At 39.8% G+C, this 22,655-nt stretch overlaps 1 protein-coding gene across 1 annotated transcript in view; it reads left to right on the top strand.

Annotated features, from left to right (window-relative positions):
• Positions 1 to 1,455: 1,455 nt before the first annotated feature.
• Positions 1,456 to 22,655, top strand: part of apaf1 (apoptotic peptidase activating factor 1) — a 45,814-nt gene continuing 24,614 nt past the window's right edge. The window contains exons 1-24 of the mRNA XM_004548324.4: positions 1,456 to 1,634; positions 2,911 to 3,099; positions 3,780 to 3,969; positions 4,197 to 4,394; positions 4,660 to 4,849; positions 5,717 to 5,829; positions 5,940 to 6,071; positions 6,303 to 6,541; positions 6,695 to 6,862; positions 7,077 to 7,208; positions 7,574 to 7,687; positions 8,412 to 8,596; positions 8,900 to 9,026; positions 9,272 to 9,397; positions 9,502 to 9,642; positions 9,908 to 10,033; positions 10,439 to 10,585; positions 12,064 to 12,192; positions 12,321 to 12,446; positions 13,462 to 13,581; positions 13,714 to 13,839; positions 18,967 to 19,092; positions 20,523 to 20,654; positions 20,745 to 20,870. Coding sequence (XP_004548381.1) covers positions 2,956 to 3,099; positions 3,780 to 3,969; positions 4,197 to 4,394; positions 4,660 to 4,849; positions 5,717 to 5,829; positions 5,940 to 6,071; positions 6,303 to 6,541; positions 6,695 to 6,862; positions 7,077 to 7,208; positions 7,574 to 7,687; positions 8,412 to 8,596; positions 8,900 to 9,026; positions 9,272 to 9,397; positions 9,502 to 9,642; positions 9,908 to 10,033; positions 10,439 to 10,585; positions 12,064 to 12,192; positions 12,321 to 12,446; positions 13,462 to 13,581; positions 13,714 to 13,839; positions 18,967 to 19,092; positions 20,523 to 20,654; positions 20,745 to 20,870 — 3,357 coding nt within the window. The 5' untranslated portion in view covers positions 1,456 to 1,634; positions 2,911 to 2,955. The remainder of the gene's footprint in view (positions 1,635 to 2,910; positions 3,100 to 3,779; positions 3,970 to 4,196; positions 4,395 to 4,659; positions 4,850 to 5,716; positions 5,830 to 5,939; positions 6,072 to 6,302; positions 6,542 to 6,694; positions 6,863 to 7,076; positions 7,209 to 7,573; positions 7,688 to 8,411; positions 8,597 to 8,899; positions 9,027 to 9,271; positions 9,398 to 9,501; positions 9,643 to 9,907; positions 10,034 to 10,438; positions 10,586 to 12,063; positions 12,193 to 12,320; positions 12,447 to 13,461; positions 13,582 to 13,713; positions 13,840 to 18,966; positions 19,093 to 20,522; positions 20,655 to 20,744; positions 20,871 to 22,655) is intronic.

The raw sequence follows: 22,655 nt of genomic DNA, 5'->3' as shown, positions 1-22,655 counted from the left end.
ATTAGTGACAGTTTTCTTGCGTCCACATTTTGGCACATCCAACACTGAACCAGTTTCACGAAACTTAGCAAGCAGTTTGCTAACTGTAGCATGGGAGATGGGTGGTCTCGTAGGGTGTCTTGCATTGAAATCTGCTGCAATGACCTGGTTACTGCGTTCACCAGATATCAACACAATTTCGATCCGCTCCTCATGTGTTAACCTCTTCGACATGTCAATGGCTGTGAACAAAGAGAAACTTGTAAATAACTCAAGAAAGAATAAAGTTACGTTGAAACCAAGCACACCATTGTTTTTCTCGTGACATTACCAATAAGTTTGATGTGTCACATGGCCCTCTTCCTATTGAAAAAACAAAAGTTGTATCCAAGATGGCCGACTTCTAAATGGCCACCATGGTCACCACCCATCTTGAGGAGTTTGTCCCCTCACATATACTAATGTGCCACAAACAGGACTTTAATATCACCAACCATTCCCATTTTATTACGGTGTATCCATATAAATGGCCCACCCTGTAGATATATTTTTTCAAAGGGGTATTAATAGAGGGAACCTAACAGTTTAGCCCACAAATAGGAAGAAAACCAGGTTTGAACCTTTATCTTTAATTTTGTGTTGCTTTTTTCTCTTGTTGCAAGTTGAAAACACAAAGCTATAATGTATTATTGCTATCATTTTGCTATCTGGGGAATGCATGAGACTAACACACAACTGTTAAGAAAAAAAGCTATTTAAGCAAGGATGAAAATTATAATCACCAACCTGCATCCTTAATTAATTAAATACAGACAATAATTTGTATAGATGATAATTTTAGCTTGCATATACTTCATTTGAGTCTCATTGCACGCAGGTCTGACAACAAGCCTATATGTCCACAGCATTATATAGGTAATCTATTCACAGCTACTTATAATTGTATTATCAGGGCATCAATGTGTACTGGAGTAAACAAATGCTCTCATCACTTGCTGTCACCAGGCAGTAATGTTGCCTTCAAGTGCGGCCTGGAGGTAGATAAAAATAGAGTTGTCAAAGGATTTTTAATTCATAAATCTAATTTCGTCTAATGTGGCGTCTAATTGTGCAAAGTGTTTGAACTGTATCATGAATTTAGTGGGTAATACCACACACTAAAGTGTTTTTGATTAAACAAGACAGAGAAAGTAAATGATGGTCGTTTCTATGTTATGTCTTATAGTAACGCATACTAACTCTTATGTTACTCAAATTTACCATGAAAACACCGCCGCTGGAATACGTATTCATATGACTTTATCGTTGGAAAATATTTGTAAAGCCTAACCGTTTTAGCTGAGCGAACGCAAATATTTACAACACACGAGAAGTATATAAACGCCGCATCAGTTTGCCCAGCTACACATTCTTCCAAAGCGTGAGCTCACCGGTCACGTGAGCTAGAGCTTGCAAAGCAATTGGTTGCTTCACGCCGGGGCAGTTGTTTTTGTTGTGAATCAGGAAGCTCTTCTTTCAAAATTGGGTGTGTAGTAACACGTTAAGACAGAGAATTAAAACCTCTGTTTAGTGACTGGGTTCTTAAATCGTGACCTGATATCGAAGCCGCATACAACTAAACAACCACCTTCTTCGCTGAAGACTAGACGATATTCGTAAGTATCAGCTAGTGGCTACCTGTCTTTCTTTGTTTCATTTACTTCAAGCAGTCGGAGTAGGTTGAACTTCCTAACAAGTGCTGGATTGGGCTTGGTTTGTGAATATAACGCTAGAAAAGATGTCGACTAAGAATAAGAAGAGTCAAGTTTAGTCTTCATTAGCACTAGTGAAAGTTCATTTTGAGCTGTCAAAACTAAGTACTCCTACTATTTTTTAATAACAGATGGTAACCTATACCCCAGTGAATGCGTTATCAGCTCTTGTATTTTCACTTTTGATCTCTTCCTGTTTCGTATTGGAACACAGATATCTGGACATTAAAGACTGTTTTCACACACTTTTGTGGCTTTGAGGGTATTTTTAAGGTTTTAGACTACATTCTGCCGTTAAAGCCTGCTAACAAATTTTATTTTTAAACAGCAGGAAACCTTTAAAGCTTGACGAATACATAACCTTCAAGACTGATCAGTTCACACATATACACAATCACAAATACATCTGTATATAGCAGGGGCATGACGTATTGAGGACATATGTCAGGCGAGTTATAGGAAAAACAGTACATGTATTACAATAGAAACCAGTTGACTCACAGGCTTGTAAACATCCAGAGTCTCATTAAACATGCCCATCAGTGCCTCTACAACCATGATGTGATTTTTTTTTTAAAAACTTTTTAATTTATTTATTTTTTCCCAAACTAACAAATACTAAAACTAACAATATTTACTCTATGTTTCTACTTTAATTCTCCTTATTAAAATATATATATATTATATATATAAAATATATATATTTGTATTCCCCATGTAAATGGTACAGTACCAGTACTTGGATTGGTACTTATTTAATTTAATTTAATTTATACTTAATTATTATGTTTGGAGGGGAGGGGGGCACTATTGGATAGTTTGAGTAAAGAGAAGATGGTAGAAAGAGGAAGAGGAAGACATGCAAGCCGCTGCATTTGGCCTTGTAGCATGTGGTTGCCTGCTCAACCACTGAGGTAACCGAGTGCCCCCGTAAGTACTGTTTAACTTAAAATTCATTCAGTCACATTTACATGAAAGAGTTGCGCAAACTCTGGGGTTAGTATCTTGCTCAAAGATATTTTGACATGCAGGTTGGAAGAGTTGGAGATCTAACCACTGACCTTCTGATTAGTAGACTACCCACACTACCTCCTGAAGATGGAACAATAAGAAATACATGCCATGCCAAAAAGGATGGACAGATCCACAATTTATTAAACGCCGTATTTTTTTCCAATAGCGTGCAGTGCACCGAGATCCTGTATGGTTGGTGTGTGGCGCAGAAATGGCGCTGGAGGAAGGGGCACGGAGCTGTCTGCTGCGCTTCCGCCAAAAACTGGAGGAGGACATTAAGCCCACCTACCTGATGGATCACATGATCAGTGATGGTGTGATGACTGTGGATGAGGAGGAGAGGATCAGGACTCAGGTGAGCTTCTGGTGGTTTCTACATTTTCTAGAATTAATACTGTGGTCAATGAAAATATTGCTCGACATTACTGAAGCCCTGTCCTCCTTTCCTCCTCTCAGACTTTATTGTCCATGTATTGAGTCACCCTCCTCCTACCTTTATTTACTGAGTCAAGTCTTTGTTTTCACACTTGTGTTGACTTTGCCATTTTCTGTGGACACAAGACATGACGATAACTGTAGATAACTCATTTTCCCCTTAAGGTTATTTAGTAATACATTACCTTGGATTTCGCCATAGAGAAGCAATACTGTGTCATTAAAATGATGTTCCGTTAAGTAACTGAGGCATACATGAACAGAATGCTTTTTGGCTGCTGTAGAAATCAAACTAACAGCAAAACCAATAAGTGTGTACAATTTTAATGTAACTTTACATTCTCTTTTTAAATATTTAATAACAAAACTGTATTCCAACCTTTGCCAACATTTTGCCAACATGGGATTTTCCCACTAGATGATGCAACTGGTTGATTTCTAGAATACAGCTGGCTTAAACCATGCACAAATGTTGTAACATGAACAATCTTTTTTGTGGAATGTATCTCAGACTCTTAACATTTATTCAAAACATCGCCTGGTATGGTTTCTACCAGATCATAACATTTCACATCTCATCTCTGATGTTTCTGTCTTCAGCTTACCAGGAAGGATCAGGCTGGAGCACTAATAGAGCTCTTGTTAAGAAAGGACAACCTTGCCTACATTTCTTTCTACAACGCACTGGTCAGAGAGGCATATGACGATTTGGCCAGTTTGCTCCATAGGGACCTGCCACACATCTCATTGAATCCACATAAGGGCTCTTCTGATGGCTCTGCAACTTATGGTAAGAAGTAGGAAGCTGTGGGTGAGGATGGTGGAGGTTTGATAGGTTGTGCTGTTAGTGTGTGGGAGTTCATGAGTGCTGGCAGAAAAAAAAAAAGGATGTGCAGAGTCTGCTTGTTGTGTGGGAGTTGATCTTGATCCTGACTGAGCATCTTCTTAGTATTAAACTTAGTGTTGTTTTTTGTATGATAACTCTTCAAACACTCACAGTTTTGCTTTGTTCAACAGTTCAGTCAATGCTTAGTGAAGGTGGCATCCCACAGAGGCCCGTAGTGTTTGTCAGCAGACCAGAACTAGTGAACAGGGCCAGGGAGAAGCTTTACCGGCTCCAGAAGGAGCCCGGCTGGATCACTGTCTTTGGCATGGCTGGCTCGGGGAAGTCCGTCCTAGCTGCTGAAGCTGTTAGAGATCATGGAATCATTGAAGGTGAATATTTGACTGATATAAAGCACTAACTATCAATATGAATTAGTTTGAGGCAATGAATGAAACTGAGAAAGGAAAAGCTTAAAACAAAAAAGTTTTTGTAATCGTTGATGTACTTTTCTGGGTCTCTTACTAACATAGATCACCGATGCACTCAGCTAAGATGATGTTGTCGCTAATGATCCACGAACTGACAGATAGCAGTTACTTCTCTGTAGTTTGACAACTCTTGCTCCTTTAACTCTTTCTTCCCTCTTATCTCCAGATTGCTTTCCTGGAGGCGTCCACTGGCTGTCCATCGGCCAGGTGGACAAGCCAGACCTGCTGGTTAAAGTTCAGTCATTGTGTTTTCGTCTGGAGCAGAGCCTTGATTCTCAGCCCCTCCACCGTCCTCCAAACTCTCTGGATGAAGCCAAGGAGCGTCTTCGCTTCCTCATGCTGCGCAGATATCCAAGGTCACTATTTAGTAATTATATGTGATCTCCCAACTTTTTATTTATAATATTGAGTTTAACATGAAATACTTTAACTTTAATCAATCAATAAGACAGAAGTAATATGTATATAGAATAAGTTAGTATATCATTTACATTAACCATGCCATTCTAATATCGACATGTACAAGTAAAATAATAAAGGATGTAAAAAATAATTAAAACAGAAAGATACAGTATACATGTAAAGTATTTTTAAAGTTACTGAAGCAGATGAATTGTGTCGGTCAACAACGCCAACATTATTATTATTAAAGTCAAGTCAGATGTAGTTTATTGGTGAATTATGTTTTATGTATATACCACTGATTTAAACACAGCAGGAAATATAAACTGAGACATTTGAACTGCAATAATGCATTAAAAACAATTCAAATTTAAGTTAAAAGAAAGTTTTAAAAAGTTAAAGACAACAACTTTAAAAATTCGACAGACATTTTAGGTAAAGATGAATTGTTTCGACGGGGTGGGGGAAATAAAATAACTGTGTAATAAATGTATCCTATGTCACCAAACAAAATACCTTGGAAAGTTAAAACTTTTACTAAAGAAGAAACTTGGTTACATAGAAAATATAAAAAAATGATGTGTTCAGTAACTCTAAATCTGCGTATGGAAAAATAGAAGCTTAAAGGTAAAAGGAATGCAGATGGTTTCATGTGCTGAATGTTGTTTAACTGCTCTGCTGCGACAGATTGTTCATATGAAAGTGAGTAAGTGGTGCAGCCACAGTCATTTGGATGGTATCTACGTCAGCAGACGTAAACAGTCAGCTGATTTAAAAAGCAGCAGCTGTGACAAATTCCTTCTTTCTTTTGTGTTTTTTAGATCTCTGCTGATTTTGGATGACATCTGGGATAGTACAGTGTTGAAGGTGTTTGACATCCAATGTCGTGTTCTTCTCACCACCAGAAATAGAAGCCTCACTGATTCTGTTAGTGGTATGTGTTTTGTTGCTTTTCTCTGGTCACTGTACAGACTTAAGTGGGTGAAACTTCTGCGATTACTTTTCTGTATACTGAAAAATACTCTGTATTGACTGTTTTTGTAGGTGCTAAGCACGAGGTGGAAGTTGAAAGCGGGTTGGATGAAAACAAGGCCTTGGAGATCCTTGCTCTGTACACTAGAATAAATCTGCAAGCACTACCTGAGGAGGCTCGCAGTATTGTCAGAGAGTGTAAAGGTATGTATCTTGACACTGACTAATAAAGAAATCTAAGAGAAGCCTAGAAGATGTCTTTGCTAATATGGGTGATGTTATTTTTTTATAAGAAAACATGGCTAATTTCGATTTAGTTGTTGCTTTCTGGGAAAACAAATCAAGCTTTGTGACGATTTAGGTCTCATATCATTTTTAGGGTCATGTGCTTTAAAAAAACCCCACACATTTCTGTTTCCTCGCCCCTCATGTCAGGCTCCCCTTTGGTGGTGTCTCTGATCGGAGCGCTGCTCAGAGAAAAACCAAACCGCTGGCGTTACTATCTCTGCCAGCTGCAGATGAAGCAGTTCAAGCGTATAAGGAAGTCATCATCTTATGACTATGATGCCCTGGATCAGGCCATGGCTGCTAGCATCGAGGTACTTCCTGATGAGCACCGAGACCTCTACAAGGATCTTACTGTTCTACAGAAGGATGTCAAAATCCCCGCTAAGGTTTGTCTGCACAAAAGGAGATTGTTTATGATCCCTATATTTTCTGACACAGTGACATGACATTTTAAATTTTAATGCTTTTTGCAGATTAATGGCATATTATTCTTCCACAAGGTTAAGAACGGTTAATTGTGTTGTTCTTTCTTCTCCCAGGTGCTGTCTGTTCTTTGGGATCTGGAACCTGAGGAGGTGGAGGACATCCTGGAGGAATTTGTTAACAAGTCTCTGCTTTTCGTGGACAATAACAGTAAACCCTACCTGTACTACCTTCACGACCTCCAGATAGACTTCCTGTTGGAGCAGAACCGAACGCAGCTTGAGGTCAGTCTAAAGGCATCCTTCAATTGAAGTGGGCAGTGATTGTCAAATTAAGCTACAAGTTTTAAGAGGCCAGGCTAACTAATTAGCTACATTAGGTTTAAATTAGCTCTAGCATAAAATCAAAGCTATAAATCCAGTGTCATTATCTTTAACCCAGCAAATATGGTTCTTTGCTGTTGTGTGTGTGCTTATTTGGGTTTTCTGTGTTAAACAGAGCCTTCACACTAAGGTGGTGCGTCAGTACCAGCAGCATTACAGAGACGGTCCCCCCACTTCAGGAGACGAGGAATCTCTTTACTGGATCCGATATTTGACCTACCATATGGCCAAAGCCAACCTTACCCAGGTAGAAGTGATAATTATTTTCTTTTTCTTTTAAGTGTGTTTGAACCTAGTAATTCATTACAGTGCTGAACAATGAAATGGCTTTCTCATTTTCTGTTCTACAGTATGGGAAACCATTTTTATTATAGATAGATAGATAGATACATACATACATACATACATACATACATACATACATACATACATACATACATACATACATAAGTTAAAGTAGACCAGACTGCACAGCCCTATGCAGTGTTTTAAGATGACGTATAAGTGAGAAATAATAGCAGGGTTTTATTTCTTCAGTCTACCTTTTTTCTCACCATGTCTCTGTCTCTCTGTGTCTTTTTCTCTTTTTGGTTTCTGATCATCTCTGTCTAGGAGCTCTACTCACTCATGTTCTCTCTCAACTGGGTGATCATCAAGGCCAAGATAATGGGTCCAGCTCATCTCATCAATGACTATGTGGAGTATGGATCCATTCTGGACCAAGAGGTCAGGACATAAAAAAATGGCCACTGTGTCTATTGCCCTTTTCACATATGGGATACACATATGTGTTCAGATATGGGTCACTTTAAACTTAATATTTATCACTGCCACACAAACCTTTGTTTTCTATGTATAAGTAGTTTTTCAAGGCATAAGATTAGTTGAGTGGCATGATGCAGAGCCTGAAGATAATTGTTGTTTTTTTTAAATTTCCAGTCATATTTTCAGTGAGTGAAGCAACTCACAAAGATGCATGAGAGATATGTGCAGACTGCAGGAATCATAAATTTGTGCATACCTATCTGTTGCATCAAATTAGTGAAAATGACAGTGTCCTTGATGCTTAAATTTCTGATCTTCATGTACAAAAAGAGTAATTCAACAAAGAATGAGAGTGCAGCTCATTCTACCTCATCCCGAGGAAAAATACAGGTTTAGACTCCGTCTGTCTTTCATGTACTTTGTGAATTAAATAAAAAGGTTGACCTTTAATTTTCCTACCTTCATTTTCTTTTTAATTATCACATTTTCACTTTCTAATTTTCATCTTTGCAAGAGAACATGCCATGGTGCATAATAGCAATTACTTACCAATCAAACTTTTGTGATTTAAGTTCTTAGTGAAAAATAGTTATGATAACAAGCGACAAGCTTTGGGTAGTTTCCCTTTAATGTGACCTGGTGTTTGCAGTGGACTCAAGTATGCTTGTGTTTTCTTTGCTTCCAGAACAGTGAAGTGCGCAGTCAGTTCCAGGAGTTTCTGTCTCTGAATGGCCACCAGCTCGAGCAGCGTCCTTTTCCTGATGTTGTGCAGCTTGCTCTGTCTCAGCCGCCCAACTCCGAGGTCTACAAACAAGCTCAACTGCAGGCACAGAACCGGACCAAAGCTGGGAAACTCTACTTTGACTTGGTGTAAGAAAGCAAGCATTTAATATGGTGTTCTCTTTATAATGGAGATATTTCAAGTTGATTTTTACATCTCATTATTAGTTAGTTTGTTATTGAATTATATGATAACTAATTTTCATTGTTAAATCTGTACTCCCTTCTTTAACATGTAAGATTTTAGATGACATTTGCTGTTACAATGCAATTAAAATGAATATTCAATATATAATATATCTGAAATTGTTATTATTTCCATTTTAATGGTGTGTACAAGCTTTGAACTCCTGCTTTTACTGTTTTGTGTGTGTGTCGTGTTTTTGAATACAGGAATAAGAGCGGTGTAGACAATCTGTCTCGTTTGGTGATTCACCCCCACCAGGGCTCCATTTACTCAGCCTGCTTCTCGCAGGATGGAACCAAAATTGCTTCTTGTGGAGCTTGCAAGACACTCAAGGTACCATTTCACCGGCAAAGCATCAAAAGCAACAGCAGAATGGACCAAAATGCAATCATTAACTAGAATTGTTCAGCTCTCTGGAATCTACAAATAGCTTCAGTAACACTTTGTCGTAACCATTGTTAAAAGCTGTAAATTCATAGTTTATTAAACTTTAGTCAGGAGTTTTTAGTGTTACATGAGGAACTCAATATTGTACTGATGAAACGTGGCTTCGCTGCCATCTTTGCAATGGTGTGCAGGTGTTTAAAAGTACCTCAGGTGAGAAGCTCATGGAGATCCCTGCCCATGATGATGAAGTGCTTTGCTGTGCCTTCTCCCCTGACGGCCGTCTCTTAGCAACCTGCTCTAGTGACAGAAAAGTCAAGGTACACAGTCCACAGCACCATTATAACTATGTTATGATTAAGAAATAAGCGAGTAAAATAACACAGAAATCTGCCATGTTATCCTGATGTTCTTGACACTGCAGGTGTGGAATGGAGAGCGAGCAATGCTGCTTAGGACGTTTGAAGAGGAGCACGAAGAGCAGGTCAACCACTGCCAGTTTACCAACACATCAGGGCGCCTCCTTTTGGCCACCTGCTCCAATGACGATATTCAGAATGTCAAGGTTTGTCTTATTTATGCTTTCGATTTTGTTTTTAAACTTCTGACCTTTCGTGTTCTACTTCCATCAATTCATCTATTAATTTTTATCCAGTTTATCCAGTTCAGATCTCATTTGTGTTAGAACCCAGCTGTCATAGGAAGAGAGGCCTGGACAGATTGCTAGCTAACACATGCACATAAAAACACAAGGCAAAAAGGGGCTAATATGTTATGTAATGTGTTAGCCATTTTTTTTAATGCCACATGCATTTTCTTTGCTTCATTAGTTGTGGAACCTCAATAAGCCATCCTCCCAGAACACCATGTTTGGTCACTTTCAACCAGTCAACCACTGCTGTTTCTCTCCTGATGACAAGTATCTGTCAACTTGCTCCAACGATGGTACCCTTAAGGTGACTGCCATTAGTCCTGATACTTGCTTTCTTTTTGATACGGTAACACACACTGAACTAGAAATAATTATTAGCAGGTGAAGTGCTCTGACATATACACTGTTTTTGTTTAATTAAATCTGAAGTGACGGATTTAAATGGTAAAGATTTGTTTTTCTTAAATACGTTTTTGTACTTTTGTTGGACAACATGTTTCCTAGTCATGAGTTTACAGTCCCAATAGTTTTATAATCCCTGAATTAAAACATTTGATTCTAGAAGAACTTTACTGCAACAAAATAGGCAAATGATGGTACTCGCTTTCTATTTAGATCATTTATTAGTAACTAAATTTAGAAATATTAATATGCTTTACATACCTTGGTCTTGTAATGCACTGACATGCATGATTCTGCATGTTTGCAGGTATTTGAGGTTTCTTCTACCAATGAATGGAAGACGATCAATGTAAGTGACATGTTTACAGACAACAAGGAAGACGTCTTTGTCAAGTGTAGCACCTGGACTGCCGATGGCAAACGCGTCATATGTGCTGCCAGAAATGCCGTTTTGGTGAGCATTTATCATTGTAAGCATGCTGCTGTATGATCCTGTACGCTGTTTTTTTTGTAGGTGGTGCTAAATGTTTGATAAAATTGGGTGCATATGGTTTGGATATTGTTCATTATCTTAACACTTTCTCGCTGTACTGATTAAAAATTGAAAACACATTCACTCTATCCTCTTTGCCCTTGATGTTGGTGTGCTGTTTCATTGAAGGAGACAGGAAAGAGAGCTTGTTTGTCTTCTAGAGAGTCTAAATAGTGTGTCTTGGTTATAAATGTGCATATCCCCTCCTCTCCTGAGCTTTCCAAAGTCAGCCAGTATTGTCTTGTTATCAGCCTCACTCTGTTCCCTACATCTTCATTCATTTGTATTCTGGGAACCCAAACAGAGTGAAGATTGGATAGGTTCTTTTACTCTAAGGTGACTGAAAGGAGAGGCTTTATAAACTTGAGGAAAATTGCAACATTAATCCTAAGGCATGATGAAAATCTTTTTCTTTTTTTTGATGCAAAGCACAGAGTTATTGTAGAGCACATTAATACCTTGGTATACTTGATATTGTCAAATGACCTTTGAGCTTAACACAAGTTGCGTAAGTTGTGAGTTGGGGCCTCCATGGGTCGGACTTGTTTGCCCAGCACATCCCACCGATGCTCGATTGGACTGAGATTTGGGGAATTTGGAGGCCAAGTCACGGACCAGCCTTCGCCTTCTAAAATAATGTTATGTTTGATTGGTGTAGCTTGTTCCCCAATAGGCATTGAGTTTGATGTTTGCTTAGACCAGGGGTGTCAAACTCAAATACACAGTGGGCCAAAATTCAAAACTGGAACAAAGTTGCGGGCTAACGTTAATATTTATTGAAATATATTTATTCCTCCAGATAAAAGAATGAATCTTTTCTTATGGACTCAAACACGTTTTGCTGAAAAACTGAATATGGAACAAGCAAAGCTTAATACTAAACAATATATATATTGTTTCGTTCTAATAGTAATTAGGTGTGGCTTTGCGGGCCAAATGTAATTAGGCTGCGGGCCAAATTTGGCCCGCAGGCCAGAGTTTGACACCTATGGCCTAGACTGAATACTAAAGATGGCCATGGCCACCAATTGACTTGTCTTAAGCTTGGCATTTTGGCCTTTGCTGTTTTAGGTTTTTCGAGCCGGGCCTGACCTATTTGTACAAATTGGTCGACCGCTAAGTTCTCAGCTATTTTTAGCATTGCAAGGGATGCATGTAGGTACACTGCAGAGATACAAATATTTGCTAATTAGGGCTAACATATAAATTAATGAAATAGTCAAAGAATCAAAGAACTCACTGAGAATAAAACCAGGAGAGACAAATAACTGGGAAAGCCACGTTTTGTGCTTCTCCTTTCTTTTAATTTCAATGTGTTATTTGTACAGTCGTAACAGCTTTTGGACATGTTGATGAGACAACAGGTGCTGATTTGTTGTCTGTCTTTTATTGTTTCTCAGGTCTTTGATGTAGAGACATCAGACATGTTGTTTGAAATCAGGACCAATCGAATGAGCACAGTTCAATACTGTCACGCCTGCCCCACCAGTAACCTGCTGGCCATTGCATTTTCAAACTATGCTGTTGAGGTATCTCACTATATATTTAATGTCTCCTTTTTTTATATAAAATTCAAAATTGTGTATGTAAGTATGTAAAGAAAATTCTCAATAATACTACTACTAATAATAAAGATAAATAAATGTTTGTGTTCCAGCTGTGGGATCTCGAAGCCAATAAAAAGATGGCAGACTGCAGTGGCCACCTAAGCTGGGTGCAGCGTGTCCAGTTTTCTCTTGATGGCTCACAGCTGCTCTCCTGCTCTGATGATCAGACCATCAGGGTAAGACTGAGTGTGTGTGATAAAGCTACAGTATAACAGTACGGAGAGAGGCTGTCAGTGTTGTTCTAATTGCTTATTCTGACAGTAAAATTAACTTCACAAGTTGACTAATTACACTATGTTCCCCCTTGCCAGCTGTTTCAGTTCTTAATGAGCAGTGCTCAGGGATGGTGATGTAACTGTAGTACAAAAGGTATCTGGTCTTTTTTATGGGAATGAAATGCATTTAGGCCATGGCAGAAATAAAGATCTAACTGTTGCTTTGACTTGCTTTTAAATTACTTCTCTGTTATTTGGGTTACATAAAGATGGCAAAATAAATTATTTAACAGGTTTGTCTTGACTCATTGCTCTCTAAAACAAAATAATATGTATCTTAAATAGCTTGAAGACAATGTAACATGAAATATCTCTGCAGTTTAGCCTTTTGGGTGGTTTTTTTTTCTTTTTTTACAGTTTTTACAGCTGCTGTTTTTCAAACAAGGTGGCAAAACTGTCCCTGACAGTCCACAACTACAGCAGAGCCTTCTGTACATACTGCTTATTAGGGGTGAGAGAAAAATGTCGATACTGCAGTACATCATCTCACTTCAAACTGAGATCGCTATGCTGGCACCAGATATTGATCGTGACACACAGCCACAGACTCACAGCCACAGACTCACAAGATGAAAAGCAGTCACTCCTGTTGTTATAAACTTAACAGGGCAATAAATTGCAGGTCACACTAGGGAAAAGGTGGGATAAACAGACGTGTTTACAGTGTCCTCTTTCATCAAAAAGAAAAATCCTGACCTGCCGTGGCAAATATCCTGCAAGAAAAAAGAAAAGTACTTTGTGGCTATGTGTGGATTTGACTTGTTTTCACCAGAAACCCTCATCTTAACTGCCAAGAAGATTCCAGTGACTTAAATATTGCCACAACCGTCAATTTATTCAGTTGATATTGCATATATTCAACTCTAACTCTGGGTTATTATGTGAGATTTACATATCTTGTTCGTTCTGTTTTAAGATATGGGAGACCAAGAAGGTTCACACATCCTCAGCCATCCGCCTGAAGAGAGATTCTGACGTTCTGTTTAATCATGAGGAAATCATAGTGTCAGCTGCAGATAATTGCAACAGACTGCAGGTGAGTTGTTAGGAAAGTGGATATATCAAAGTGCATAGAGTTTTTTTGTGGCAGGAACGTGAAGCTGTAGTATTTTTGTTGGTTGGTACAGTGATTTAAAAAAAAAAAAAAAAATGCGTGTGTGTGTTTTAGGTGCGTGATGGTAGAACAGGATCGGTGCTGTTCCAGTCAGAGGAGAAGTCATCCAGGATCCGGTGTACCTGTATCTGTCGGCAGCCCTCTGCTGTTGTCCTGGGGCAAGAAGATGGTACTGTGCAGGTAGATTAAACAGATTCTTACATTACTGAAGGACATAATAAATTGCACATAAAACAAGCATATCGAAAGTACGCTCACTTTCAGCTTTATTTGGTACAAATTGCTAGTTCCAGGTTGAACTCTCTTTTCAGAGATTTTAGTATTCGTAGCTGACCGGAGTGGCATCCAGTGTGGTCTTTTGCTGCTGTAGTCCATGTGCTTCAAGTCTGGATGTGTTGTGTGTGGTCTTTTTTTGAATTCTGTGTAAACCCTAGAGGTGGCTGTGTGGGGAAAATCCCAGTGCTGTCATGCACCAACAACCAGACCACGCTGTGTAATGAGTAAATGAAATCACCTTTCATCAAATAATAATCTATAGTGTAATGTTTACTAAAAAGTAATGTTTCTCCTCTTTAAAGCGAGTATAAGTACTCAAATACTGCAAATTTCCTATATCTTTTTTTTCCTAATCAAAGAAGCACATACATGTATGGGCAGGTGTGCGTGTGTCTGTACAGATGTAAAAATGTTGAGCATTTGAGTTTAATGTTCCATTCCACATCACTGTAGGAGGTGTTCTTTCAGGCCGTGTTGAGTCATGAGATCTGACATTATCGCTGTCACTTTTTTTTTTTTTTTATCTGTCCTATCAGCGGTGTGACAGGTCAGCACCTCTTTCATCTCCTTTTCCCTTGACTTGTTTCAATGTTTAGCCTTTCCTTTTACCTGTAATTTATATTCTCAGTGCTTTTCACTCCTGCTCTCTGTATTTATTTCTTTTTCTCCCTCTTTTGTTTTATCTATCTTTTTTTCTCCTTTGTTCTGTATGTCCCCGTTCTCTCCTTGCTCCACTGCTCTTTGTCTAGCTGATAAATTGCGGTTTGCAAGCAGAGAATGAGATTGTAGTCTGGTGTGTGTGTACTTAATGCATATTCTGCAGCAGTAGAGGACATCCCCCAAAGTTACTGTCCTATATTACAGCACAAACACTCACTCAAACAGGGTCCCCTGACACATCAGAACTGAGGCCATTCCAGCCCCCTACAGGAGAGAGCAGCTCTAATTAATTAAGAGGTCCTGCTGTCTTAATGAATACAGGAGCTAATGATTTTAATTACAGCTCCTCTCTGGCCCTTCATATGTCTCCCTTCCTGTCTCCTGGGAACAATTTTTCAACCAGAAAGTAAAGAAAGAGCGATGATTAGTGATCCAAGACAATACCTGGAGAGAATTTTGATAAATGCAGATGCATACAAACAGTGATATAAACTATATTGCCAAAAGTATTCTCTCGTCTGCCTTCACACTCATATGAACTTGAGTGATGCGTCATTCTTTATCCATAGAGTTCAATATAATGTGAGCCCGCTCTTTGCAGCTGTAATAGCTTCAGCTCTCCTGGGAAGGCTTTCTACAAGGTTTAGGAGTGTTTATGGGACGTTCTTCTTCCAGAAGCGGATTTGTGAGGGTAGACACTGACAAAAAGGCCTGGCTCACGGTCTCCACTCTGTCATCCCAGAAGTGTTATTCCACACCAAACTTGCTCATCCATGTCTTTATGGATCATGCTTTGTTTACTGGCGTGCAGTCAAGTTGGAACAGGAAGGGGCTATCCCCAAAATGCTCCCACAAAGTTGGGAGCAACCACCGCAACTCCTGAAAAACGACCCTACACTATAATCCTCCTCCAAACTTTACACGTGGCACAGTGCAGTCAGACAAATACCGTTTCCCTGGTAACCGCCAAACCCAGACTCGTCCATCGGACCGACAGATGGAGACACGTGATTTGTCAATCCAGAGAACTTGTCTCCACTTCTCTAGAGTCCAGTGGCGGCGTGCTTTACACCACTGCATCCGATGCTTTGCAATGCACTTGTTGATGTAAGGACTAGATGAAACTGCTCACCATGGAAACCCATTCCATGAAGCTTGCTGCGAACTGTTCTTAAGCTAAACTGAAGGCCATGAAGTTTGGAGGTTTGTAGCGATTGATTCTGCAGAAAGTTGGTGACCTCTGTGCATCTAAGCATCCACCGACGATGCTCTCTGATTTTTACATGGCCTACCATTTCGTGGCTCAGTTGCAGTCATAACCAATCGCTTCCACATCATATTTATATATATTTATTTAGCATCTTTTCACAGTACCACGCAGGAAATTACTGTGCCCCTGAGAGCGACCGATTCTTTCACAAGTGTGAGTCAGTGGGTTGGGCATTATTCTGAACACTGAATATAATCCGATTCCTGAATCTCTGTTGCAGACATGTTTTCTATTCTGACACATTAAGAAATGAATGATTTAGGGGTATTTATTGTTGCAGTTCTAGCACCAGGTGGAGCCCTAGTGTAAGCTGGATAAAATCGTGGCTCCTCGGACTGCTGCAGCTCATTCATATTTTTTTCCTTAAACGTGTCGTTTTATTTATAGCCAGTGTACTGGAGAAAAATTAGCAATGATCTGTCAGTTTGCAGCATTGTGAGCTGCCAGCTTTGTTATGCTAATGTAAAAAGTTGAAAGTTTGTGAAATACGTGCAGGAGAGAGAACATAATGTCACTGTGTGTTTCTGTATGATTGAAAAGTGCAAATGTGTGTTTGTGTGCACGTGTGCATTGTGTGCCAGGCGTCAGGGCTGACAGTTAGTCATCTCCTAAGGATGCTTGGCTGCAGGATCCGAAGACTCCTGAGCCCCCACAGGGGGTTGGTGCTGGCAGTAGCTCTGTGCACAGGCAGCGTGCAGGTATGGTAGGGAAGGAGTATGATCTCTGTGTGTGAATGTGTTTGCACTTCAGAGTGTTCAAGAATAACTAATTGCTGTTTGTGTGTGTGGCTGTTTGTTTACTTTTTCAAAGGGCTTTTAAAGCTAATAATAGAAAAGGCAGATTATTGTTGTCACTGTGCGTATCAGCTATCACATCTCACCATGCAGGACCAGGCTAATTATTTGGCCATCTCACCACTTTTGTTCATGTGTCTTTGACCACATGAGTCTTAAAGCGAGTCAGTGGCTTGTTTATGTCTATTAAAATGAGCAGTCCCCTTTTTTCCCTCTTTACATATTTCCCCTTATATATTTATTTATTCTTTTACCAGATCTCCATGGACATTTCCATTAAAACCCTAGCCCAGAAATACTTGAGCCTGACGTTTAATGCTTGCCTAGGTGTTCTCTCACAGGCTGTGAAACCCGCGTGTCAGAACATGGAGCTTGACAAACATGGTCAGCACACCCTGAGGCTTGTTCTGCTCAGACTTTTCAACCCTTTCTCCTGAGACATAAATATTTTAGTGCCTGCTAAAAACCCCAGGTGACATCAGCCTTTACTTTATACCTTCAAAACCGACAGGTGATGGGATGGACTGAAGTTTATTTTGTGCTCTAGGTCTTTAATTATTTATGTATTACTTTGTTGTTTGCGGTTTATGAGGTTTCGCAGATCGCAGATTCCATAATTTATCACAATTGTTGGATAGCTGCAGTGGGGACAGACAGAGATGGGGCAGGAGGGGAGTGACATGTAGCAAATGTCCGGTCTGTTTGGGGTCAAACTGGGGGACTTAGCTGCTGAGGGCATTGCTTTTCCCCATGTGGTGTATGCCCCAATCACATAGCCATCTGTCTGCTCCAAATCTGAATATTTCTTCTATTACTGGATAAATCTGTCAGATGGTTAATTAGAAAAGTAAAGTTTTTGGATTAGTGTTACAGTAGATAATAAATCAAATTTCACCTCAAAATAGCCTAATTAACACTTTGTTAGTCCTTGGCAAGTAGAATAATTAGCTTTGGTGATCAACTAAACATCTATTATATTATACAGTTCTGTTCCACTTTTTCAGTGTTGCCTAAACCCACAACAGTTTCCCAATCAATATAATCTGTGATAATGATCTTTATTCTGATGTGATTTGTGATTGCTGATCAGTCTCAGTAACCAAACTACCAGTTTTGTGTTGTACTTCTATAGCACAGTCCTTAGTGCTAACCTGCTCGTTTAGCCCTTACAGTCCTGTGCAAAAGTCTTTAGCCAGTCATTTGTCATCTGTCACTTGTTTATATTTTGCCAGGGAAATGGGTGTAATGACTTACAGAAACATCTGCAAATAAAGCTGAAAACCCCTCAGTATATTTTGTACAATTCTAATAACCTTGAAAGTCAATATTTGGTATGACCACCTTTATTCTTCAACACAGTCTGAACTCTCTTAGGAAACTTTCTTGTAATGTCTTCATGTAGTCTTCAGGAAAAGTTCTGCAGATTCCTGAAAGACATTCTTTGGATGTCGGCTGCCTTTTCTTTGCGAATCACATCGTTAGTGCAGAAATACAAATTTTATGCCCATCTTTCTTATACTTGCTATGAATAAGTAAAGAAATCGGTAAAAATTGGCTCTTGGTTCTTTGCTAAGATGTTGTTTATATGTAGACACAACACTGGTTCATCTCTTAAGTTGGGGTTCTTTCATTTTTGAATGATTCATAGGTCGGTGTTCAAGCAAAAACCAACATTCCTCTGAAAATGGTCAGATACAAGATGTAATTGGAAAATGAGTGAAAAAGCAGCCGATGTTCAAAGAAGGACTTTCACAAAGCCTGGAGAGAGAACTGTTGTTTAAGACCACAGTAACAAATCACACACCTGGGTGCTTGGAAGAAAAATACATAAAAGTTGGAGGTGGCTTGAGACTTTTGCACAATATTGTATATTTTGTACGTTTCAATCACAGTTGATTGATACATCTAACAACTAAACACAAAGCAGACTGATATGAATGTGTGTCATTGTTTTTACAAGATTTTCATCACCGAAGTATCTAAGACAAAATCTTATCTCTCTCTCTCAAATCCAGCTCTGGCTATTCTGTGAAGGGTCTCAAAGTTTTATTCAGAACTCAAAAGTGACAACACACGGTTTTTCTTTTTGATGTGCTTATCACTGTTAAGCCAGCAGTGGTGCTTTACATCTCTTCTTTTAAGTTCTCCCTTAAAGTGTGACTTTCTATCAGGATTTTTTTTTTTTAAAGAGAACCTTCAGAGACACTTTTGCTGCATAAGTGTATCTTTAGACCCGTTTTGGAGCAAGCCATTAACCATTAGGTCTTACTGTTTACTTGATTATTTATGTTTATTTCTTCCTTCCAGGTGCTGGAGGTGCCCCCTGGGAAGCTTCTGGCCACTCTGCAGGGGCACACTAAGACTGTGCTGCACTGTCAGTTCAGTCAGAACGGCCAAACACTCATCACTTCATCTGAGGACGCCACCATAAGAGTAGGTTCCTCCTCTTTCTAGGTTGCTTTGTTTTTGTCTTTATCCTGTGTGTCTGTCTGCTTTATATTTCTGTTTCTCCTAGTCCTATTCATCAGTATGTTCTCCATCCTCACTTTCTTTTCCTGCTAATCAATGGCAAGTTTCTTTCACCTCCCCTGCCAACCTGCTTCCCATTTTTCTTCTCTGCTATCGATTACTCTTTCCCCATTCCCATTCCTCACCTTGAGTAAAAATGCCTTCCATGCTCAATCTTTTAACCTCACAATATTTCAGGTCCCTGTGGTGTTTTCACTTTCCCCTACCTGTTACACTCTACCAACTTCTCTGTCGGCCTCTGCACCTCTCCATTCTTCATCCCTCTTTTTTTGTGTCCTCTCCTTCCTTTTCTCTTTCTTTGCCTCGGGCTGTGCCGCTCTCGGTAGCTCTTTATCTCCGTCTTGCTCATGTGTTGACCGCGTGCAGCTATCTGTTATGTGTTATTGTTGTGCAGTGTGTGAGTATGTGTGTATTGTTCAGGCCGTTATGCTCTGTCAACTCCCAACGTTCATGCTCTGCTGCTCATTTCCCCTTTCCTCTCATCTCCCTCTTCTTCGTCTATTCCCTTTGCCGACAGACCTGTCCACTGCAGCACTTCCTTCCCTCACCGACAGCACAGCATCTAATTCCATATTCATACAGCTACTCTCTGCACTGTTCTCAGCACTCTCAAACAATCCCCACTTATTCAAAAAGAAACTGAGATTTATGCAGTTTGATATGTGCTCACAAGAAGATGGATATCTGTGTTTAAATGTATGCCGATTTAGTGACACTGATCTTAGTTAATGAAAAGTTTTAACCTTCACACCAATGACAGATTCTTTGCGGGGGGTGGAAAGGCAGCACCTTGCACACAAGGCCATGATTGATAGGATTATCTGGATGCTTCTCTCTGTCCTGCCCTCCGTCTTTGAGCTCAGTTGGACTCCTGTTTCAGCTCATTTCCTGTAACTCTCTGCTCACATAAAACAAACACTCTGTAGACTCATGCACAGGTCCAGATTTCTAACTTAACAGATTCATCAGCATTTAGTGAGCACATTTAAAAGGAAGGGGAAAGGAAAGTAAATCAATTAAGTACTATGATATTATGTTGTAAAGATGGATTTATCCACTTAATTTTATGGGGCGCTACACTGAGGAAAAGACTGCTTGAAAATACTTTCCTATGTTGTGTTAGTTAGAAATGTGTTTTTTAAATTCAGTTAATTCTCTTGAGTTTGACCAGTTTGATTCTTCCTTCATGTATAGATACTTAAGAAACGCATCACTGATTAAATTACTCATTAAATACATAGGAAAGGCAAAAATGGCAACAAGGGGTGAAAAGTGATTTTTGATATCTCTGTCACAAAGTGGCTGAAAGACTTTTTTTCTGTTGTCCCCCGTAGTTGTGGGAGTGGCAGTCAGGAAAGTGTAGAGTACTGCACGGTCATAAGGAGCAAGTCAGATGCTTCTCTCTACTCTCCGACTCACCAAACGACTCAAGACTGCTGTCCTGGTCCTTCGATGGTACTGTGAAGGTAAAACTCGTGCTCTTGCACATTTATAATATTACATTTAACAGCCGTGTGAGATTGAATGGTAATTTTTTCTTCTTTGCACACTCTTAGGTGTGGGACACCGAGAGCGGAGAGAAACTGCAGGACATTGAGGCTCATCATGGAACCATTCTGTCCTGTCATGTCTCGCCAGACGGATTCTTCTTTGCCACCACCTCTACTGACAAGACTGCTAAGGTTCAGCGCTCTCTCTCTCTCTCACACACACACACACACACACACACACACACACACACACACACACACACACACACACACACACACACACACACACACATATTACATGACATATTACTCATCTTCTCTCAAGGCTCCTTACAGCACAAACACATGGATGCACTGCTAGAGGTGATATCTTAAGAAACACTTTTTTTTCCAGCAGTTTGGTAAAAGACCTTAGAGGTTGGTATGCAGCAGAATGCCCCAATGGCCTTGGAGACTTAGCATCAGATCATCAGATCAGTCTGTCGTTCTGCATCCATGTCCAGTCTAGCTGGCAAACTACCCTGGCAGACTGGCAGGCCCACAATCAACTAACATCCCTGTCAGGATATTGCGTTTGCCAGGTTCCCGTTTGCCGACACCACTGCGCCTGACTTTGGCCTGACTTTGACTGACTCTGTGGACTAGAGGTTTTCTGCAAGCAGCTCTTAAATCATCGCTTTCCCTACTCATCATTCAAAGAGCAGCGAACTGCACCTTCGTAATACAAGCTGAACAATCCTGAGATGTCATGCTCTTTCACATCTTTGTGTGTCATTCCTTTTCCTTTCCTTGGATTCTGAATACAGCTGTGGGTTCAGTGTTAGATATATGCGATCAGTTATCCACTTACAGACAACTGGTGTCCCTGAGTGTGCACCATTAGCAACTATTCAAAGCGACTCCGTCTGGCGTTTGTTGAAGCCGGTGATCAAGAGTCACTGCCGCCGAGTTTCACACGGGAATTTGGATTCGGTTGACACTTACTGTAGAGAACAGGCATTGGGTCGTCAGCCAACCTGGCTTCTGTCAGTAAACGGCAGTGAGAGAGAATGTGTGTTTTATGGATTTGGCAAAGATCATAATTGAGGTGTGTGTGTTGTGGGGCTGGTTAGAAGCCAGTGACATAGTGCTTGCTCTCCAGACCGAGCAGGAGCTAAAAACACACACAAACACTGAAGTCCCTGGCTTCCCTCTATCTGGAGGTCAAACCAAAAGGCTCAGCCATGACTTGCTTTGTGGAGCACCACAAAAAAGGAAAGTGCTCTGTTCTGTCTGTCCCTTTCCCTCCACCTCTTTTTCTCTCCATCCCCCTTTTTTCTCCTTTCTTTTCTTTTCCCCTGACCTTCAGATGAATTGAACTTTGTGTTCAGACGTAGCTAGTCGACTGCCAAATGAAGTGTCTAATTATGAGGCGTGTTATTTTCAGTGCAACGCAGGATGTGGAGTGAGGAAGGAAGGAGTATAAAAAGAAAAGATGTGGAGGAGGGAGTAAAATATGAGAGACGGTAGCAATGAGGGAAAGATTACTGATGAACAGATAATGTTATTGTAACAACATTAGCTCTGCATTTGGCATGATTGTTTGCCGTCATAAGATCTATCAGTGGGTGATGATTTTTCTGAGCAACAGAAATTAAACTTCTGTGTCATTATTACTGTGTTCAATCTTCAGTATTTACAACAGATTCTGTTCTGACAGATTATTGCTAGGCAAACATTTCTGAACAGAGAGATTTATATTGAACATAAAAAATATAGCAAATGTAACACACTTTAGCTTATTCATCACCTATAAAGCACCCTTAAACTGTGATTTAGATTTCTGCAGGAAATCTACATCCTAACTTGTGTTGCAACTGAACACTCCTTTTATCTCTACACCGCAACCTTCCACGCGATTCAAATTGTTGTGGTATGCATCGACCCAACGTGTACTTAAATTTGTCAGTAGGTGTGCGTCAGGTTATGTAGAAGGTT

The sequence above is a fragment of the Maylandia zebra genome, linkage group LG17 (assembly GCF_041146795.1).
Source record: "Maylandia zebra isolate NMK-2024a linkage group LG17, Mzebra_GT3a, whole genome shotgun sequence".
Lineage (NCBI taxonomy): Eukaryota > Metazoa > Chordata > Actinopteri > Cichliformes > Cichlidae > Maylandia > Maylandia zebra.
This window is presented reverse-complemented; position numbering and strand designations above follow the sequence as displayed.